Source organism: Phaethon lepturus, unplaced genomic scaffold, assembly GCF_000687285.1.
Source record: "Phaethon lepturus isolate BGI_N335 unplaced genomic scaffold, ASM68728v1 scaffold4310, whole genome shotgun sequence".
NCBI classification, from domain to species: domain Eukaryota; kingdom Metazoa; phylum Chordata; class Aves; order Phaethontiformes; family Phaethontidae; genus Phaethon; species Phaethon lepturus.
The window spans coordinates 19,500-39,058 of record NW_010513875.1 but is presented as its reverse complement, the minus strand read 5'-3'; the positions used below and the strand labels follow the sequence as shown (position 1 = coordinate 39,058).

The 19,559-nt window shown below is 34.7% G+C and overlaps 1 protein-coding gene across 1 annotated transcript in view; it reads left to right on the top strand.

Annotated features, from left to right (window-relative positions):
* Positions 1-1,490: 1,490 nt before the first annotated feature.
* U2SURP (U2 snRNP-associated SURP domain containing) overlaps positions 1,491-19,559 on the top strand; it is a gene marked incomplete at its 5' end in the record, with an annotated part of 29,500 nt that continues 11,431 nt past the window's right edge. Inside the window, 17 exons of the mRNA XM_010291198.1 lie at positions 1,491-1,585; positions 1,669-1,704; positions 1,807-1,889; positions 2,369-2,534; positions 3,688-3,899; positions 4,838-4,881; positions 8,127-8,231; positions 9,454-9,520; positions 9,608-9,771; positions 10,888-11,050; positions 11,561-11,640; positions 12,700-12,787; positions 14,025-14,147; positions 15,482-15,638; positions 16,029-16,124; positions 16,711-16,777; positions 17,776-17,938. Coding sequence (XP_010289500.1) covers positions 1,491-1,585; positions 1,669-1,704; positions 1,807-1,889; positions 2,369-2,534; positions 3,688-3,899; positions 4,838-4,881; positions 8,127-8,231; positions 9,454-9,520; positions 9,608-9,771; positions 10,888-11,050; positions 11,561-11,640; positions 12,700-12,787; positions 14,025-14,147; positions 15,482-15,638; positions 16,029-16,124; positions 16,711-16,777; positions 17,776-17,938 — 1,909 coding nt within the window. The remainder of the gene's footprint in view (positions 1,586-1,668; positions 1,705-1,806; positions 1,890-2,368; positions 2,535-3,687; positions 3,900-4,837; positions 4,882-8,126; positions 8,232-9,453; positions 9,521-9,607; positions 9,772-10,887; positions 11,051-11,560; positions 11,641-12,699; positions 12,788-14,024; positions 14,148-15,481; positions 15,639-16,028; positions 16,125-16,710; positions 16,778-17,775; positions 17,939-19,559) is intronic.

The following is a 19,559-nucleotide window of genomic DNA, read 5'->3' as shown; positions in this document are numbered from 1 at the left end:
TCTGGAGGTGTTCAAGAAATGTGTGGATGAGACGCTGACATGGTTTAGGGGACATGGTGGTGCTGGACTAATGGTTGGACTTGATGATCTTGAAGGTCCTTTCCAACCTAGTGATTCTGTGATTCTGTGAGTGAGTGACTGGCTATGTTTCCAAAGCTACCTAAGATGATTTTTGGATCAGTTAAGTGTGAATAGAAGCCTTGATGATTGAATCAACCAGCCATCTACCAGGATAAAAACCGGAAACCTGTGTTTGTTTCTTTGACAGCTAGTGTCAGTATGTTACAAGTGGAACTTGGGACACAATTCCATTCTTAGTTGGCGAGTGTGAGCCTGTAAATGAGAACACTTGTTAACAAGGGTCCCATGCATTGTTAAAGTTAGTGAAGATACAGCAAGAAAAGTAGGTATTGTAATGGATGAGGATGTTCAGGTTTTTGCTGTTGATGTTTCTCTTTATGGGAATGTAGCAAAGAGATTGGTAGCAAATTGAAATGTGTATCAGGCTTGGGAAGAAGAAGTTTTGTCAGTGTCTTTAAAACTATATGGAGGAACTGTAGTATGAGGTTGAGCTTTTGTATTAATACAGAAATAAGACTTGTAATTAAAGTTTAGAGATGTACTTCAGCTTGCATAATTTTAAAAACAAGCTGAGTGATGCTTCAAAAAGCAAATTATTGCACTTTTGAATGTATAATATAAAAGAAAGAGCAGCACATGTATTGAGTGCCATATATTTGCCCTGATGTTAGAGATGGAAAACAAAATAATCTGTATGCATTATAAAAGAATAGGTATTGCATTATAAATCCATAAATGGCTCTTGTAAGTAGTGTCTGAACTTCATTGCTGTCTGTTCGTTAGTTGATGGAAATTAATTGAATTGACAGCCTTGTACTCCTGGTACACAATATCTTTGTACCAGGATTTAAGGCCAAAACTACAAAGAGACAAATAGTTAGTCGTATGAGTATTAGTTGTATGACTACTATCCTCAGAGGTATGAACTGAGATGGGGTCCTGTATATTCTGGAAATGGTCATATGGGGGTGTCTGTCACCCTACAAGGTGACAGCCCACATGTATCAAGCCTGGAAAAGGTGGGAGGAGAAATAGGCAATAAGGAGTTGTGTGCATCTTGAAAAGTTACCTGCACAGTCAGTGGATCTCTGGCAGTTGGATGTGGAATTCCGGTCACTTTTTCAGAGCAAAATTCTTACTTCTGGTCTTGTGAACTGCTTCTCAAACCAAGTCAATTCTGCTTGAGATTAAAATACCCTGACAGTATGAATGAGGAAGCATGCAGCTGGAATAATTCTGGTGGCTATATTCCAGTTGATTAACGAGAAATTCAAACATACTGGCAATTTGAAATTTTTAACAAGCCTGTTGTTTAGTATTAAAAACTATCATATTTTTTAAATTAATTGAAAATTTTAGAATTAAAACCTCAAAATGATATTGTTACTTATGTTAAACTTGTTTTGTAGAATACAAGAGGAACGTGATGAAAGACATAAAACAAAAGGTAGATTGAGTCGTTTTGAACCACCCCAGTCAGATTCAGATGGCCAGCGTCGTTCAAGTAAGTAGATGTTATTTTTTATGTTTGTTTGGGCTGCAGAATTTGTAGACTAAATTATATATGTCTTTCTTCTGTTTATTCAGTGGATGCTCCTTCAAGAAGAAACAGATCATCTGGTGGTAATATAGATTCCTTTCTCATTCAATATTATGTTGTCACTTAAATGCATAGCAAGGATTATGACTTCTTTTTTGTTTGTTTTTTTTCCTCCATCATTGTAGTACTGGATGATTATGCACCAGGGTCACATGATGTTGGAGATCCAAGCACAACAAATTTGTATCTTGGAAATATTAATCCTCAAGTAAGTTTGGAGCCAAGGACCAACGTGCAGTGTTGGAGTGTTTGGGTCCAGCTGAATTTTTTCAGTGGCAATTTTCCCTGTTTTTTTATTTTAAACAATAAACATACATTTAAAGCTGTACACTAGCTGCAACTGGTGTCTGTAGAGGCAGTATTCATTTGAGTAAATGCTCTGTACATAATGCTGTAAAAGTTAAGGTTTAGACTATCAGTTACTAAATGCAGAAATGCTCATTTAAAATTTATTTTTCCATGGGTATCTCTGTGCAAGGTGGATCATATCTCAAACTTGAGTGTGCTCAGTTTAAAATGCACTTTAAAAAAATGTTATTTTTGCAGTAGAACACATTGGGTGGTATCAATGAAACGTTGTTTTTCAAGAAACTAAAAAAAATAAAATCCTGACATTCGGACAATAATGTGAATGAGTATCTTAACATCTTGCTACCGTATTTCTAATTTTTACCTTTTTTCATGCAGATGAATGAAGAGATGTTATGTCAAGAATTTGGACGCTTTGGACCATTAGCGAGTGTTAAAATTATGTGGCCAAGAACTGATGAAGAAAGAGCAAGAGAAAGAAATTGTGGCTTCGTTGCCTTTATGAACAGGAGAGATGCTGAAAGAGCATTAAAGAATTTAAATGGTAAACAGATTTCTCAGTTTGGAATTGTAATTATCTTTGTAGGAATATTAAAGAGTAACTGTAAGCATATCTTCAAGTTGTTTTATCAGACTAGTGATAGATGTGCTGTAACTCTAGTAGATAGTACACTGGCAGTGATTTTAGTGTACACTGGCAGTGATTTTAGTGTACACCGGCAGTGATTTTAGTCTACCCTGACTGTTCTACTGGCAGCTGAAAGTTATTGAACTATAGCATACACAAGGCCTGGGAATACTGGTGGGTTTTGCTGTGGGTAAAGATGTAAAATTCCTGTGAGTGGGAGGTAATGCTTGATAATCTCTCCTCTGTAAACAGACTATTTTAAGAAGGAATCTATTACTTGTAGTTTTTTATCAACAATAACTTTTTTGTGAATAAATTTAACTAGTGCACAGGATATCATCAGTAATTGGTTATAAATGTTATGTTCTTTTGAATAATCATTAAATTCCTAATACTGAAGAGGTACCTGTACTACACCAGGCATGTAATTTTGCATATGGGCTATCTTGTTTTTTTTGGGGGGGGCGGGGAAAGGAAAAAATAATCTTATGTGATGAAGAAAGCTATGTCCTTACAGTTCAGGAAGAGCCTGAGAATAAAAAATCAGCATCTTTGACAGAAAGCATAGAAAATGAAAGGTTGGCCTTGCATAGCTTACTCAAAATGTTCCTTTACTAGGACCACTAGTAAGTAGGCTTACAATATGTAGGAATTCTAATTGGTTATTACATTTGGTTTTGAATGACATAATTTGAAATCTGCTATTATGAACAAGAAGATTTTGAAGAATTGAAGTGCAGAAATACAATTTAAAAATTACTCTGTTCATTCTGATGTGCTAAAAAAAAATGTTTTAAATTGCCCCCACAGCAATCGCGTACTGTAGTCTTACGAAAATGTACATTGGGGAAGATTAATAAAATATTTCATGTAATAGACTTTCATTTGCACATGATATAGTCTGATAGATGTGATACATTAATCAACAATGTAAGCAAAAAGTAAACCATGGCAGGTAAACCTCAGTGCTGCATTTGTATGGAGAAATCTTGAGTGATGCAGAACCAATTCATAATGGAATGGTGTTTTGTTATGTGTTTCTTTTTTTTCCCCACTTACACTTTTTCAGGCAAGATGATTATGTCGTTTGAAATGAAGCTAGGCTGGGGCAAAGCTGTACCTATACCACCACATCCAATATACATTCCACCTTCCATGATGGAGCATACCCTCCCACCTCCTCCGTCAGGACTGCCTTTTAATGCCCAGCCTAGGGAGAGATTGAAGAATCCTAATGCTCCAATGTTACCACCACCAAAAAACAAGGAAGATTTCGAGAAGGTAACTTACAGTACCCTGGGCCATATCTCATTGTTAAATACTACATCTGTGACAGTATTTCAATGGCTTCATAGATTTGCATTGTTCAGGCTGACTTTGGTGGCCCTTAGTGTACAAATTCACTGGCTCCCTGCTGTAGCCCAAGGGAACCTATTTAATTCCTGAAGCTCTGTCTCGTGTCTGTGTTAGGGTACAATATATTGGGTCTTGATTTATTTTAGTGCTGCTTTAAATCTGGCTATCATTTTCCCCCTCCAGGCTCCCTGGATTTTTTTCTCCTACGTCCCCCCCTTTTGTTGGCTGCCAAATTGCAGTATCTAAATTGCTTTCTTTAGACAAAATACTACGTTTTAATTTGGGTAGCATTATTTTTGCACTAGAGGAGTTGATGTATTTTGTGTAGAAGGTAATTAATCTGGACATTGAGTAAGTATTTTATGCTACTTATGGAGTCAGTTTTTAAACTTTCTTTTTCTGGAATATTAGCTGATAAGGGTAAGTATCTTGTAATCACAAATCAACTTGATTTACATTTTTAAGAATTTGTTGATTCTTTGAATGACACTTAAATGTTAGGGCTGTTTTTTGTAAGACTTGTGCATAAAGTAATACCAACGTGATCCAAGTCAAATAGTTTAGAGTCTTCATAAATTTAAGAACTCCTTTCTTATTATATTCACCATAGTACCTATTCAGTGCATCAATGTACATTCTGACAGGAATGTTCTGATACTTTGCAATTAGTGAACCTTTACGGTTCACTGACACAACCGTTTGCATTTTGTGTAATTGCTTAGTTATAACTTCACAGCAGTGATTGCCTGCAAAACTTGTGATAGATGTGTAGTATTTTCATTGCATATGTATATTTTTGCTTGTTACTTGTTAACAATACTCACATATTCTATGTTTATTATCTGATGTGACTTCATATACAGACTCTGTCGCAAGCCATAGTCAAAGTGGTTATCCCAACAGAAAGGTACATGTTTTTCTTTATTATTACTGATCTAAATATAGAAAATTTCCCCTTCGGAATTTTAAAGAAAAATGGTGATGTTGAGGAAAAGGTAATGGCTTGACTGAGCAATGGTTCTTTCATGACCTTTGAGGGAAATGTGTGTGTCTTTCAGTCTTCCTGTCCTTATCTTAACTCTTTTTTTTAGTGAGGATGAATTTAAGTAATTACCTTTTGCATTGAATTTGGGCACTAGAAGTAGTTGCAGGGTAATGACATTACCTAGTGAAAACCAGGGTGAAGTAGCTTGTCTTAGAGATGCTGTATGAGTCCTCAGAGTACTTCATAGCCAGTATGCAGCTGTCTTCAGTGTGGTGCTGTGGGTTGTTTTTTCCTTTCCTTTTTTTTTTTGACTTGTACAGTTTGTAACCAATTCAGTTAAAAATCAGTTTTGATTTATGCTGTTTTTTTTTTAATGTGCGACAGTTAATAATTTTGGTCACTGAAAAGATAGTTCTATATTGCAAGGGTATTTTTACATACCGGTCCCAATCAGTGCTCCTACCTTCACACAAGTCTAGGTATACTCTTGCTCAGTTAAGCTAAAACCTTTTCCCAAACATAGGAACACAACACTGTTTTAAAAGTAAATAAGCACAAAAGATTACCAAATTCTCTTTGACATTGGCCTTGGTGAGCAACACCAGCTGAACTGTCTGCGGCAGCGGGGGACCAGGAAAACATCATGGGATGGATTGGGAAAGTATACAGTTTTTGACCAGACATTGGTACGATCGGCTCCAATAAATGTGGTTTTATTATAATGGAAAATTTTTTTTTTGTTGGCCAATTTAAGCTAAATGACATTTTAAAATAATGCACTTAAAACTATAATCTTTTTTTACTACACTGTTTTAATTGTCACAAAGTCCCTTTTTTCTTTTTTGCGTGTGTGTGGGGGGAAGGCAGAGATTTGTGAAGCTAGTTATAGTAGTATATTAATATTTGTCAATAGATGTGCAAATGCACTAGTATTTTTGATTACTTTTTAGGACACTACGATTTTTGTTAGGTAGAGACATGAATAATTTGGGTGACCAGGAGGAGTCTTGATTTGAGAAATGTACTGAGTAATAGAACAAGTACTTGTAAAACTGTACAATGCTTACAGATGAATTAGCTTTCAGAGAAAAATGTTTCCATTTTATTTACTGTAGCATTTTGAAAGCTTGTATGACAAGAAAAGCTCATGTTAATTGAATTGTATTTGAAAATACTTTTTTTCTAATGACTTCCAAAGATGCTAATGACAACTGCTAAGACTATTATACAGTGCATTGCATCATGCAAAATTTCATCTGACTTCAGTGGGATAATACATTTAAGTATTCTCCTTGGAAAATTTTCAGTATCGGTTTTTAACATCTCTTACTACTTAGCATTTACTAAACAGAAAACCTTGACTACACAATCAAGTTTTTTCTGAGAAACTCACTTTCAGGTAGTCATGTCTTGGGTACCAAAATGCGTATAACGCTCTCTTTTCAGATACGAGATGTACTGAAACTTTTTTCATACATCTGAGGTCTTTTCAAAGCAGATGTTCTTCTTCAAGCATAAGCTGCTCTAATGCAACTTTATTGTACCTGATGAAAGGAAGATTAGATGAAAACCAAAGGCATGGTTCTGCAGGAAGCCAGAAATGATCACATTGCATTTGCCTTAAAATAAAGGAATGGTGTAATAGCTCAGAGGCTTGAAAGCTAGTTGTAATTTTTTTTTTCTTACTGATGTTTTCAAATACAGTTCATATAACAAGAACAGTCTTGCTATTTAGACTTTCAGAACACTGCTTTAAATAAAATGGCTACAGAATTATTGAAACTATATCCTCTTTACAAAGTTTCTAGGATTATAAAAAGCAAACAGGAAAATTCAGCTGTATGTAGTTGCTTGGTTTTTTGTGTAATACAGGTGGCAAATGTAGATTTAATGCTAGCTGGTATAAAGTAACATTGGCGAAGTTTGCAGATGCAGGGGCAGGTTCTTATTACTATGTTTTTAAGTTGATTTTTTTTTTATCTAGTGCTCTATATCTGTGGGAGAACATTGAATACTTATGGTAGAAAATAATCATCTCATTACTCAGAAGGAATAGAAAATTCTGCAGCTATTCAATGTAACAATTCTTGAATTTTAATAATTAGAAGATTGGTAAAAGGAAATCTAGTGAGATACATGTAAAGAACCAATATCCATTTGTTACATCTAAGAAAATAAACTAAAAAAAAATGTAGAAGTCTGTATTTTTTTTTTTTTTGTTTGCATCACATGCAAAGGACATATGCTGTGAAGCTTTTAATATATGTAGGTAATTTATATTTGAAAACTCAGCATCCTGTTTCCAAAAAAACTCTGAAAGGTTGGAAACTTAAGATCATTATTCTTTCTAAAGCTTATATGACTGTCTCCTGTTAGCATGCTTAAAAGTGGCTCTGCATTTTCAGATGTGGCTTGAAAATGTGCGCTTCACATCTGTTTCTTGCCTGTCTCAGGATGTAGTGCTGAACGAAACGAACACAGATTTTTATTTTTTTTAAATTGTGATTTGATTCACTTAAGTGTATGAGGGAGGAAACATTGGATGGTATGACACAAAGTGATGGGCAGTTTTGTTCTATGCCTGTAGTTAATTTTGACCAAAAAGAGAGGATCTAAATTTAATAAAACCATTGCCTGGTTTGGCATCAAGGCAGCTATTTGCTTTTCTTTTCATACTTGAATAATTTGAAAGCTGAATGCAGTTTCTATTGAATATTCACAAGTATGTGTATAATTTTGAGCATAATATTCAGCCACTTGTTCTTCTGTAGAACTTTAGCTAACACTTTGGTATTAGTTCTAGACAATTTAGATGAGGGCTTAGTTTTTGATAGTTAATTGTACTTTGGTGTTCAGTTGCCCATTTTTATGCGTAAAGACTATTAAGCTCTTACTAAAGAAGAGATGGTTGTAGGCTAAGCCGTGGAAATTCAGGAATGAAATCTCTTCTCAGATTCTTACTCCACCACTCCTAGGCATGTTTTTATTTTAGAATGCCCGTGTCTATGATGCAAGGCTATAATATGTTCCATGTTACCTTATCTTTTATACAGTTTTCTTAACAATACAGCAAAATAATCTCCTGCACAGTTGTAGTATCTTAGGTGGAGTGTAGTTTATAGTGTTAGGTCTGAATCAATTTTTCTTTAACTGTGTTGTTGTTGTAGGAATTTGCTCGCTTTGATACATCGAATGATAGAGTTTGTGGTACGGGAGGGGCCTATGTTTGAAGCCATGATCATGAACCGAGAAATCAACAATCCGATGTTCAGGTGCTTATTACTTTGCTTCAATTTGAAGTAGTGCTAACTGTTTTCACCGTTGCTAATGTTTCACATTTTGGAAATACTAATAAGAGTTGTTTTTAGTGTGTCGATCTTCATGCGCAGATTTAAATTTTACAAATTGTATGAATGCTTATGCTATCTTTTTATGAAGGAGACTGTACTTTTATTCCAGTTCTTACTAATGAGTGCATATAAATAAAATATTATATACACACTACAAAATACATTTGTACATATATAATAGATATATAAAAATAAGTAAATTACATTTAATGCCTACTCTTCTGAGGGATTCAAAGTCATGAGTGGAAGTGGTAGCACACAATTTAAAAAAGAACCCCCAGCCCAACCAGACAGGCTAACTCAGTGTAAAGTCCAGTCTGCCTAATTTCTAACCTTTAGCAAGAACTGGGAGTCATTTTTCTGTGATGTCAGTGCAAATAGGATTAAACTTTAGCTGACATAGTGAAGTTGTCAGAATTTCCAGCTCTTGTGGAAATAATGGAATAAAAAAGGATCAGTTTCCAAATTTCTTGTGAAATCCAGTCTCTGAAAAACTTTTTCAGGGAAATGCTCAATAACTCAATGACCTTTTAAAAATGTTTTATTTGCAGTAAAGTTCAAGTGCTTCATTTTGATCTTTACATTCAAGTTGAGAAAATGTGTAGGTCAAAATATCCTGACTATTAAAAATGGACTGGGTTGTTTTTTTGTCCGTGTCCCACCCACCCCCCCTGCCCCTCGCCCCGATCTTGTCAGTGTTCTGACAGACAATTTAATGGTGGAAAACTTCAAGTCATTTAGTACTCGATCTGAGCAACCTAACTGTATAACTACGAGCTCCTGCACCACTTGTGCTGAGGTTGCAGTTGCTCTGATACTGACTCTTTGCACTGATGATTCTTCTACTTTACCGTGGGGCTGCACAGTTGTTCTTTCTGAGCCTGCTTGTTCTGCTTTTAACTTCTGAGAAATGCTGTGCCTTTGTGGAATTCTGCACTCTGCTTTGCAGATTGCATATGTATGTGTGTGGAGCAGTTGCGCTTGTTCTGCACAGCTGTGCTGTAGGTGTACGTGATTTTAGTTACTTCGAGTTCACTTGGTAGCTGAGGTGCGATTCTGAACAGGGTTTTGTTACATGTTTTTTATTACTTCCTTTGAATTTGCTTCAATTAAATAATTGTCTTTTCTTTGCTCTTTGGTTTAGGTTTTTATTTGAAAACCAGACTCCAGCCCATGTATATTATAGATGGAAGCTTTATTCAATTCTTCAGGCAAGTTGAATTTTAGTGACAATTCATAACTTCAGGCATAATGAAATAAAAGAACACCAAAATAGAAATACTGCTGTTTTTTTGTAGGGAGATGCTCCAACAAAGTGGAGGACAGAAGATTTCCGTATGTTCAAAAATGGATCATTCTGGAGGCCACCACCGTTGAATCCATACTTGCATGGGATGTCAGAAGAGCAAGAAACGGAAGCTTTTGTGGAGGAACCAAACAAGAAGGGTGCACTTAAGGAAGAGTATGAACTTCCATCAGTTTATAGTGCTGTTCTAATCTGCTTGTTTTTTTCCTGTTGTGTTTTTTGTAGTTAGAATATGTCATCCCTAAAATGGTGTCATCCTTGTCATAATGTTACTTAGAAACTCTTAACCTCAGTGCTTTTCAGTTAGTCTTTTTGATGGTACTTGGTGCTGAATACGTTCTGAATTTGGTTAGATTTGTCACCATTGAACAATGAGTCCTTTAAATCCAATTGTTATTTACCCTTTATTTGAAGGGGATTGGGAAGATGAGATTCCCCCCCCTGCCTTTTTTTGTTCCTATCTGTTGGGGGTATGTAGCACCTTTCTCAACATGGTTATGATCTCATGAACTAAATAGTTATTATAATCTTAAACTTATTAGTGCTGTTAATCAGAAATTAAAATTTGGAGTACTTGTTAATAAGCGGGAAGAGGCAGATCATCAGGGTTCCTTGGTGTGAATTGCAAGTGTGGTGGGGATGGCTGTGGTAGTGGAAATACATGATTTTCTTAATTTTGCTGTTATTGTTCCAACTGTCGTCTTAGCATGTGGAATTTTTTCTTGTTTTATACTTTTCATCGTAGTTATGATACCAGTTATGGTTTTTGAGGTTTTAATACAGAATGTATTTTTTATCTTCTTTTTGAAAGGCGCAAAAAGATACTCTTTTGAGAGTGTTCTCTATATATCAAGGTCAAGGAAAACCTGAAATAATTGCTCCTTACTAGCTTTCTGAATCTAGTGTTTCTTATTCCACAGCAGAAATTACTTGCATGCTTTAGATTTATCCATTTTGATTTAGGCTTAAACTAAATCCCAAAGGATAATTACTTTAGTAGAGATACTGATCTGCTGCATAAGGTATTTCTCAAGTTATTTTTCCTTGATTTCTGTATGTAGTCAGGACTTGAGTGGGAATTTTTTGCACTTTATTTATGTAATGTAGATGCATATGTTCATGAGTCACTGAAAAGACTCAGGCAACAGAATATAAAAATATTTAAAATTGTTTTTATCCTAAAGATGTAAAAATAAAAAATGTCATTAAATGGAAATTCCCCAAAGTATTTTTAATTTTTAATTGAAAGTATTAAAATTCCTGATATTTCAGACAGAGGGACAAATTAGAGGAAATTCTGCGTGGATTAACACCACGGAAGAATGATATTGGTGATGCAATGGTTTTCTGTCTAAATAATGCGGAAGCTGCTGAAGAAATTGTAGACTGCATTACAGAATCATTGTCCATTCTGAAGACTCCTCTTCCTAAGAAGGTGTGGAGGTTTTGTATAATCTTTTATTTTGGGGAAAGAGCTCACTTAACAGCATGTGTATATAATTTATAAGGATTATTTCATGAGTTTGAAGTAACATAGAGGTTTTGTACTAAAGCATGGGCTTGCATTTAAGTATGCTTGTTTCCTGTAGGATTTTGTTAATATATTTTTATTTTTTCTGAACCTGCTTGTAAATAATCTGCCTTACTGTGAAGTTGAAAGCAGCACAATAGTCTGTTCAGACAAGGAAATAAAAATTGGAATGCTGTGATCTGTCCTTTTGTGATACTAGGTAATACGATGTTACAGTGGCTAGTACCCTGTAGCATAACCGGGGGCTCCTTGCCTCGTAGCATGTTTATTAACAATATGTCTGTGTTACACTTAGTTCTAATTTGATACTTCTAGATAGTTTAAAATATCTTGTATTCTTTCTGGAAAAATACATATATTTTCAGGGTAATTTAAACTCTAGAGTTATCTTGTTTTGAACTTTCTTTATTGTAGATAGCGAGATTATATCTGGTATCCGATGTGTTATACAACTCTTCAGCTAAAGTTGCCAATGCTTCCTACTATAGGAAATTGTAAGTATAATGTTTTAGGTGATTGATGATTAAAAAATATATGTATCCTTATATTCAGTTTTGTACATCGCTGGATACATGTGGCTGTAGAGAAATTCACACTTTTCTATGAGGATACTGTTACAACATTGATGGTACATTTTCATGCAAAGAGATATAAGTAAAAGATGTAGCATATTAGTGCATAGGATTGCTTTGTCATGCAAAAAATGTATATGCTCTATGCAAAGGACCACTTGCATGGAACCTCATAGAGGCGAGAATAACTTATGTGCCTCTTTACAGAGGGGGAGCCTGTAGATAATATTCAAGGTATGGTATAGCAAATAATCAGTATGAAGAAGTCAATTTTCTAAATAGAAATTTTTTCATTAAAAGGTGTTTTTTAATTCTTCATCAAGTTTGGAGAACTCATAAGTAGATTATATGCTTTGTTTCTAAGGTGCTGAGTAGAATTTAGGAAGAATGTCGAAGGGAGAGTACCTTTGTCCTATTTAGATATTTGTGTCCACTTCCTGGAGTCCCTCTAATGTTATGGTAGCATGATGGGGAATATTCAGCGTGTTACAAAATGCTAGCGACTGCAAATGATGTTTCATGTTGCAGAGTGTCTTTCCTGTGCCAGTTTATTCCTTGCACATTGAGAGGAGCTCAAGGGAAGCTAGGCAGCTGTTACTCAGTGTGCTTTCATTGAGGGCCTCATTCAGTAAATTAGGATAGAAGCATAACTAAGAATTTTTTAAAAATACAAATTGAATTTTGAGACAATTCTTTTGTTGTATGTAAGGTTGTAAAACTCCTCTTATCCTCCTCCAATCTTTCCAGGCTGTATAAAGAGACTGCAGCAGATGTGAAGATCTCCCTTCACAGTTCTGTTGTTGTCCAAGGTGACTTAATATATAGTAATCATATTTGCTTTATAGTTCAGTTCATGGCTACTATAGGGATCAGAACCTTGTACTTTTGAGTCCTGTGTCCCAGGTATTTTCGTGAATTATGTATGTCCAGAAAACATATATTACAAAGTTTAACTAAAGAAATGTATATGTTTAATTCTAGTTTTGAAACAAAATTATGTCAGATATTCTCTGATCTCAATGCTACTTACCGTACAATACAAGGCCATTTACAGTCTGAAAATTTCAAGGTATGTATTTCATCGTTATTTACATGACATAGAAGTCAAATAAAGAGCTGTTCCTGCACAAGAGATTGCATACTATGATAGGTGGTTTAAACCTCAAGCTTCCTAATTAAGCCTTTTTTTGTTTTTTAAATAATGACGTTTTCTCTCTTGTAAAGATAGCCTGGAAATTAAGGAAGAAAATTAGCATCTAACGGCTGAAGTGTACCGCTAGATGCATGGTTGTGGAGTTGAGAGGATATCTGTCTAGTAATTGCAAACAAGGTCTTCTAGCTTTTTGATTATTTTTGGACCACCTGTATTTCAGTTTCAAAAATAAATTTGGGCAGGTCGGTGTGGAAAGAAACTACTGGACATAACAGCATAAAGTTGCCTTCTAAACATTTTTGTTACAGTTAGACTTTATTTTTTGAGGTCTGATAAGCAGTCTGACCATGGGTAGTTGAGAGTGACTTTTGAGACAGTGCTTTGCTTCTTACCATTCTCATGGTCAGCCTAACTTACCCTTCTCCTGCCTAAAAGATGTTTTTACATTTCTTTTTTTCCTTTAAATCAGAAGCTTTAAATACAAAGCTTACAGTGTAGTTAGTTTTTCTGTATTAAGGTTTTTATCCTGGTTGTCCTGCCTCTCTGCTCCCAATTGCTCTAGATTGAGAATCAATTTTAGTTATCTACTACTTCAAAAGTGTTTATTAATTGTATGGTAAAGACAGGCAGTAGATTTTTTTAAAAAATCTAAATCTCCAGGCACATTTAATGCATCAAGCTTGACCTGAAGCCCATGATTTGAAATATATTTCGCTTCTACAAAAAATGAAAGTAGGAACACAATTTCAGTTCAATAAGATGAATAAGCCAGTATTAATTTTAGTTATTTTATTTTACAAAGGGAAAGATATCTTCTGTTACGTTTAGTAGAGACACCTGCTATAAACATCTGGGCAGAATGAAATTTACTATCTGGATAGGAACTGTGAACAGCTGAAATTTGATAATGTGACAGGAATTTAAAGGGAAAATGAAACCCAAATGAGATTTTTTTTTTTTAAAGAGTAGTTCTTTTATACATATTTCTGTAGAATTACGAGTCTTGCCCAGCATGGTGTCACTGTAATATACTCTAGTATGGAGCGACTTAAGACTATCTGTCTACAGTAGTAGTTCTCTGTGGTGTATTTCAGATCACTTAAAGTTTCTTAATACAAATCTGTTAACATGGTTTTTTTTCTGTTGCTTCTAGCAACGGGTAATGACATGCTTCCGAGCATGGGAGGACTGGGCGATCTATCCAGAACCATTTCTGATCAAACTACAGAATATTTTCTTGGGGCTTGTAAATATCATGGAAGATAAAGAAACGGAGGTAAGTGACCTTGGTAGTGATGCTAGCAGATGGTGAGGGAAAGCATATAAATATAAAATAGGTATGGCAAGGATTATTTTGATATCTCTGTTAGGGTGAATACACCTTAAATACAGGTGTAACACATATTTTCAGATGCAAATACTGTTAAATCTATGCATTTGTTGCTTGTAGATTAGGTGCTGTGGTGCAGTTCTATTGTGAAACCATTTGAGAACAAAGACTAGTACAGAACGACAGGTATTCGTTTGTATTGTAAATGCTCTGTAGTATCTGTCTGTGAATTTTGAGTTAGAATTTCAGGCATTAGTTTTAATTTCTGAGAGTTCTAAATAGCTTGGCATCTGGCTACCTGAATAATCCATTTCCTTTTTGTGTGAGTGTCAAATTTGGATGTAATAGAGCCATCTGAGCTTTCTTAGTTTGAGAGGAAGGTTGTGATAGACTGTTTACGCTGGTGGTACTCTACTTTGATCTTTGCTGTGTTAGAGCAGTAAGTTGCTAAGTTTATAGTTGTGCTACAGCATTTAACCTCTGTAAAAAAAAAAAAAAAAAGAGATATTTTAAACGGAATATGTAGTGAGTTTTAGTAGATTGCATAGTGACATATAAACAATTCAATATTTTGAAGCTCTATGCTTAAAATTTCTAGAATACCATTAGCACTGAGTGAATGTGTACTAGTCCACTTACAGTTATGTATAAATATTATTTAAGAGAATCAAGACAGTGGACACTAATAAATGGACATATGTTTGGGATAAGTTCATTTGTAACTGTGGAAACATGCCTTTTGGAACAGCAGGAGGGAGACCTACAGTATAATTGGAAGGTTAGCTTATTTCCGTTAGCAGTAGAGCAGGGTGAATATGCATGTATGAAGGTCAGTGCCTGTACCTAACAAGTTAGAATATGTAGGTGTATTTATCATTTAGTTCTGTCAGTTGTTCAGATTACTGTTCTCAGGGAATCTTTCATATGTAGGAAGTGTAATTTATCTGACTGTAACTGGCTTGTTTTGAGGTAAACCTCAGCTTAATATCTCTTCTTTTGTATATAGGTATTGTAAAGCTTCCAGTACGTTGTGGGCAACGTGGACAATTCCATGTTCTTGCTTATAATTTTTTATAGGAGGATATTGTATTTTTCCTGTATAAGCAACTGTACTTCGTAGAAAAAAAGTATTAAAGTTGAGGGTTTTGGGGTTTAAGTATTTTTAAAGCTACTCCTTTAAAAAGAAATAAATCAATAGATGCAGAAGTAAAGAAAAGCAACATAGATTTGTTCTTGAAACACTTGCTTTCTACAACTTTCTTGCAACTACTTGCTTTCAGGAAGTACCTGATGATCTTGATGGTGCTCCCATTGAGGAAGAGCTTGATGGTGCTCCCCTAGAAGATGTGGATGGAATTCCTATTGATGCTGCTCCTATTGATGATCTGGATGGAGTCCCAATTAAATCACTGGATGATGATCTTGATGGAGTTCCTTGTATGAAATGTTTCAATTTTACTTTCAAATGGAATCTTCAATTTTTATGATCTCCTCCCCCTCCGCCCCCCCCCGCCCCGAGTAGTTTTTATAAGTACAGCCAAGAATTAGCATGGCATGTAGCTTTGTAAAAGGTTGAATTGATGAATTTCAATTTGTTCTAGGAAGAATTAGTTTTAAAACTCCTTTGAGATTGTAATTACTTCAGAGACACAGTAGGTGTCCTCTCATGTTATGCACATCAGGTTCCAAATCCTAATTTCTTTTCTTTGCAAATAATGAAACAGTATAATATGCTTCAGTAGTTAAATCTGATTGTTCTATTAGGATTTTTACTTTTGAACTTTTGAAGAGCTTTGGAAATTATCTTTCTGTGTCTCTCTCCAACAGTGGATACAGCTGAAGACTCAAAAAAGAATGAGCCTATATTTAAAGTTGCCCCTTCAAAATGGGAAGCAGTGGATGAATCAGAACTGGAAGCTCAAGGTTAGTTTTCAAAGTATATATTAAACTAAAACACTTCCCTAAGTAAAATGAAAGCTTAATGTCACTTAATCTGTTTCATTATTACTTTCAACTGATCTGTTTAAAAGTGCTAATACCATTTCTGTAGTAATACAGTAGGATTTTCAATTGTAACTTTTTTTTCTTGGTTATTACTTCAGTCAAGAAAATAGTGTATTCTGTTTTTGTTATTCTACTTCAATAACGTACCAACCTTTTAAAAATAATTTCCAGTTCATTGAGAAGTATTGAAAAAAAAAAATTTGGGTATGTGATTGGCAGTCTTTCTAAATATTTGTTTGGAAGGCAAGATTTTACAAGCTGACAAATACTTGGCTGCTTTTGAAGGATTCACTGAAACATGATACGCAGTGTAAGTGAATAGCTCTGTAAATGTACATATTCTGCTAATGTGCAGTTTTGAGTATTTCTATGAAATAGAAGGTCTGTATTAAGTGCTAGATGCTGGTAAATTGTATCACATTGTAATTTTTATTATATCTACAAATACTAATTTTCAGACTGATAGCTTTTTCTGTTGTTAAAATTCTCTTACTGTCTCTTCTAGCTGTTACTACTTCTAAGTGGGAGCTTTTTGACCAACATGAAGAATCTGAGGAGGAGGAAATTCAAAAGTAAATACTTTTTCATTCTGATTAAAACATTCATTTTCTGCCTCCAAAGTTGAGTGTCTTAGGAACTCCCTATGAGATACGTATGTATTAGAGCAGAACAAAAATGAAATTCTGGAAGTAGGAAAATAAGAAAATTGATAGAAATCGGGACTATAGTGCATCAACTTTTCATCCCCCATAATTTTTTTTCTAACATGATAAATTACACCTTTTGGTAGAGTTGTTAGCCATAATTTTTAAATTGAAGCTGATTTGATAACTTAATGTCAGATAGTAAGAACTAAGGTAGTAGTATTTTACAGTTGGGAAATCTTGATGTCAGGTATGTATGAATGTATCTAAACCTCTGCCTTTTGCTTTTGAGACACACACACAGTGAAAAATGTTCTGATATATATGTTTCTTTGGATGGTAATAGACTCCATGCCATCTGTTGTTTTTGAGCAGTCTTTTTACTTTGTTCTTTAGACAACTGAGAGCATCTATTAGTAATGCTTTAAAGATCTTACTGCATTGCATGTACTACTGCAGCACTCTAGTGGCCAGTCTGGGAATATAATTTTGAATATCTGCCATGTCTTGGGTTTGTCTCCAAAAAGCAAAAGTGTGGTAAATTTTGTTCTTTTATAAAACTTACTATATCCAATTACAGCACTTAAAGAGATTTTGTTGAGATAGTGGGCTTGTTTTGTAGCTGAGTTAGGTATGGATTTGGTGATCGTAAATTTCAAGAATTGTTTTGCACTGTTTATATGAAAAGTGTAAATTATCTGAGTAATAAAAACTAGCGATTTGATTAAATGAAAATACTAAGATAACTGTGTCGCAGATGGAGACTGCTTTGTAGCTGCAGACTTTTACATAACATAATCTTTCTTAACATTGCAAAACCAGTAACTAATCATAGAAACTAAATAGGAGAGATGGTAAATTTTGTAACAGATAATTGTCTTAATATATATGTATATATCAGTTAAATCTCTATGTTTTCTGTAAAGTCAAGAAGAAGAGAGTGAAGATGAGGAAGATACTCAGAGCTCTAAGTCAGAAGAGCAACACATGTATTCCAATCCTATTAAAGAAGAAATGCCTGAATCCAAATCATCAGTCAAATATTCAGAAATGAGTGAAGAAAAGCGTGCCAAACTCCGAGAGATAGAGGTCAGCATGTGGTGTTTTGTGCCACTCTTCTGTACCTTTCCAATCCTTCTCTCCTCCCCTAGTTCTCTACATATAATAGGGAGTTATATTTACTGAAATAATGATGGTTCTATTATATAGTAGGTTTTTTAGTCCAGTGTATTTTTATAAAGGTATGTTTGTTTACAGCCTTGCCTTGTCTTGTTTTGGCTTTCAAAATAATGCAGGAAAAAAATTTTAAATTGTGTCAGGGTATTGCATGTTGAGAATTACTCTTCTTTTTCAGTACTACTGGTGGCCTTAGATTGCTTGGATTCGTCTACACTTTCCTCCTCTTGACAAATGGGAGTGACTTCTGGATGTGGCCTAGTCCTACGCCTTTCTTGTTCTCTCTGTCTCTTGCCTTGAAGTGTCTGTATTTTATGGCATGTAAAAGTTGCTCTTTTCACTGTGTCAGACATCAAAGTAGTAGATGCAGTTTATAGGGCTCGCTCGTTCTCTTATTCTTTCTTCAAGCGTATGCGTTAGTATAGCTGTTAGGGTTGATGAGCGCAGATTCTTATGTCTTCATGCTGGCTTCGGAGCTTGTGGTTGACTGAGAAGGTAACTAGAACTTGAATTTAGCGTGAGCTTTGTCTAGTAGTGAAGCCTTTCTGTCATACAGTGCCATACAAAAACAGATTTAAAATTGCATGTGGCTTTCCACTTGTACTCAGTATTAAACTCCCTGATACATTGAATACTGAAATTCTTGTACCTTCTGTTCAGTGTATTAAAATGATTTTAAGAAGCTGTTAAACTACTTGTTGCAGTTATAGCATCTCCAAGTAACAGATTATAATTTGGGTAATATTTTGAAGATGTAATTGTGGCTGCCTACCTATTTATGCTATAATGTATTAGCTAAAATCAGACATTAGCAAAGACCCATAATGTGCTTTTAAGATGTACAAGCAATAATATTTTAAAATAATGTCAGAACTGTTGTTTCTCCCAAATATGCTTCTGTTTAATAATTCAGATTATTAAAATTAATGGAGAAAAACTAAGCACTTAGAAACCTCTTGCTTTGTATAGCAGTTTGAAAGTTCATGATGCATAGCCATTTGAAGTGAGTTTTGAGAAAAGCTAAATGGGATTTATGTCTGACTTGACTCATGGTGGCAGTAGTTCCGTAGAAAATATGTAATGTTAGACTAACGAAAGTACAAGTGAAACTAGTTTTCATTTTGCTGTAATAATGATTATAGTGGTTATGGAAAGGGCTTCTTTCAGATGGAGTATCTGTTTTATAGATATTTTCCTGGCAGTTGTGGAAGCAGATTAGGAGGTGATTTACTTTAACCATTGTCAATTTTACACTGCACAAGTGTTCTAAGTTCTTTCATCAATGTATCCTCTGTTAACGGTTTTAGGTGGTAAATATTTGAGGTTTTCAAGTACATGTTTCCATCTTTATTCTTTGTGGTAAGTAAATTACCATCTCAGTTTCAGACTTTTGGAATCAGCAGAAAAGGATTGTAGTTCTTTTAATTTTCAGAACATTTCAGACACCACGTAGAAGTACTTAAATTTTAAAATTTCTCCTCAAGTTTGTCATTGACAGGAAAAGTACTCCCTATACTACTTTAAAGCATTCCTG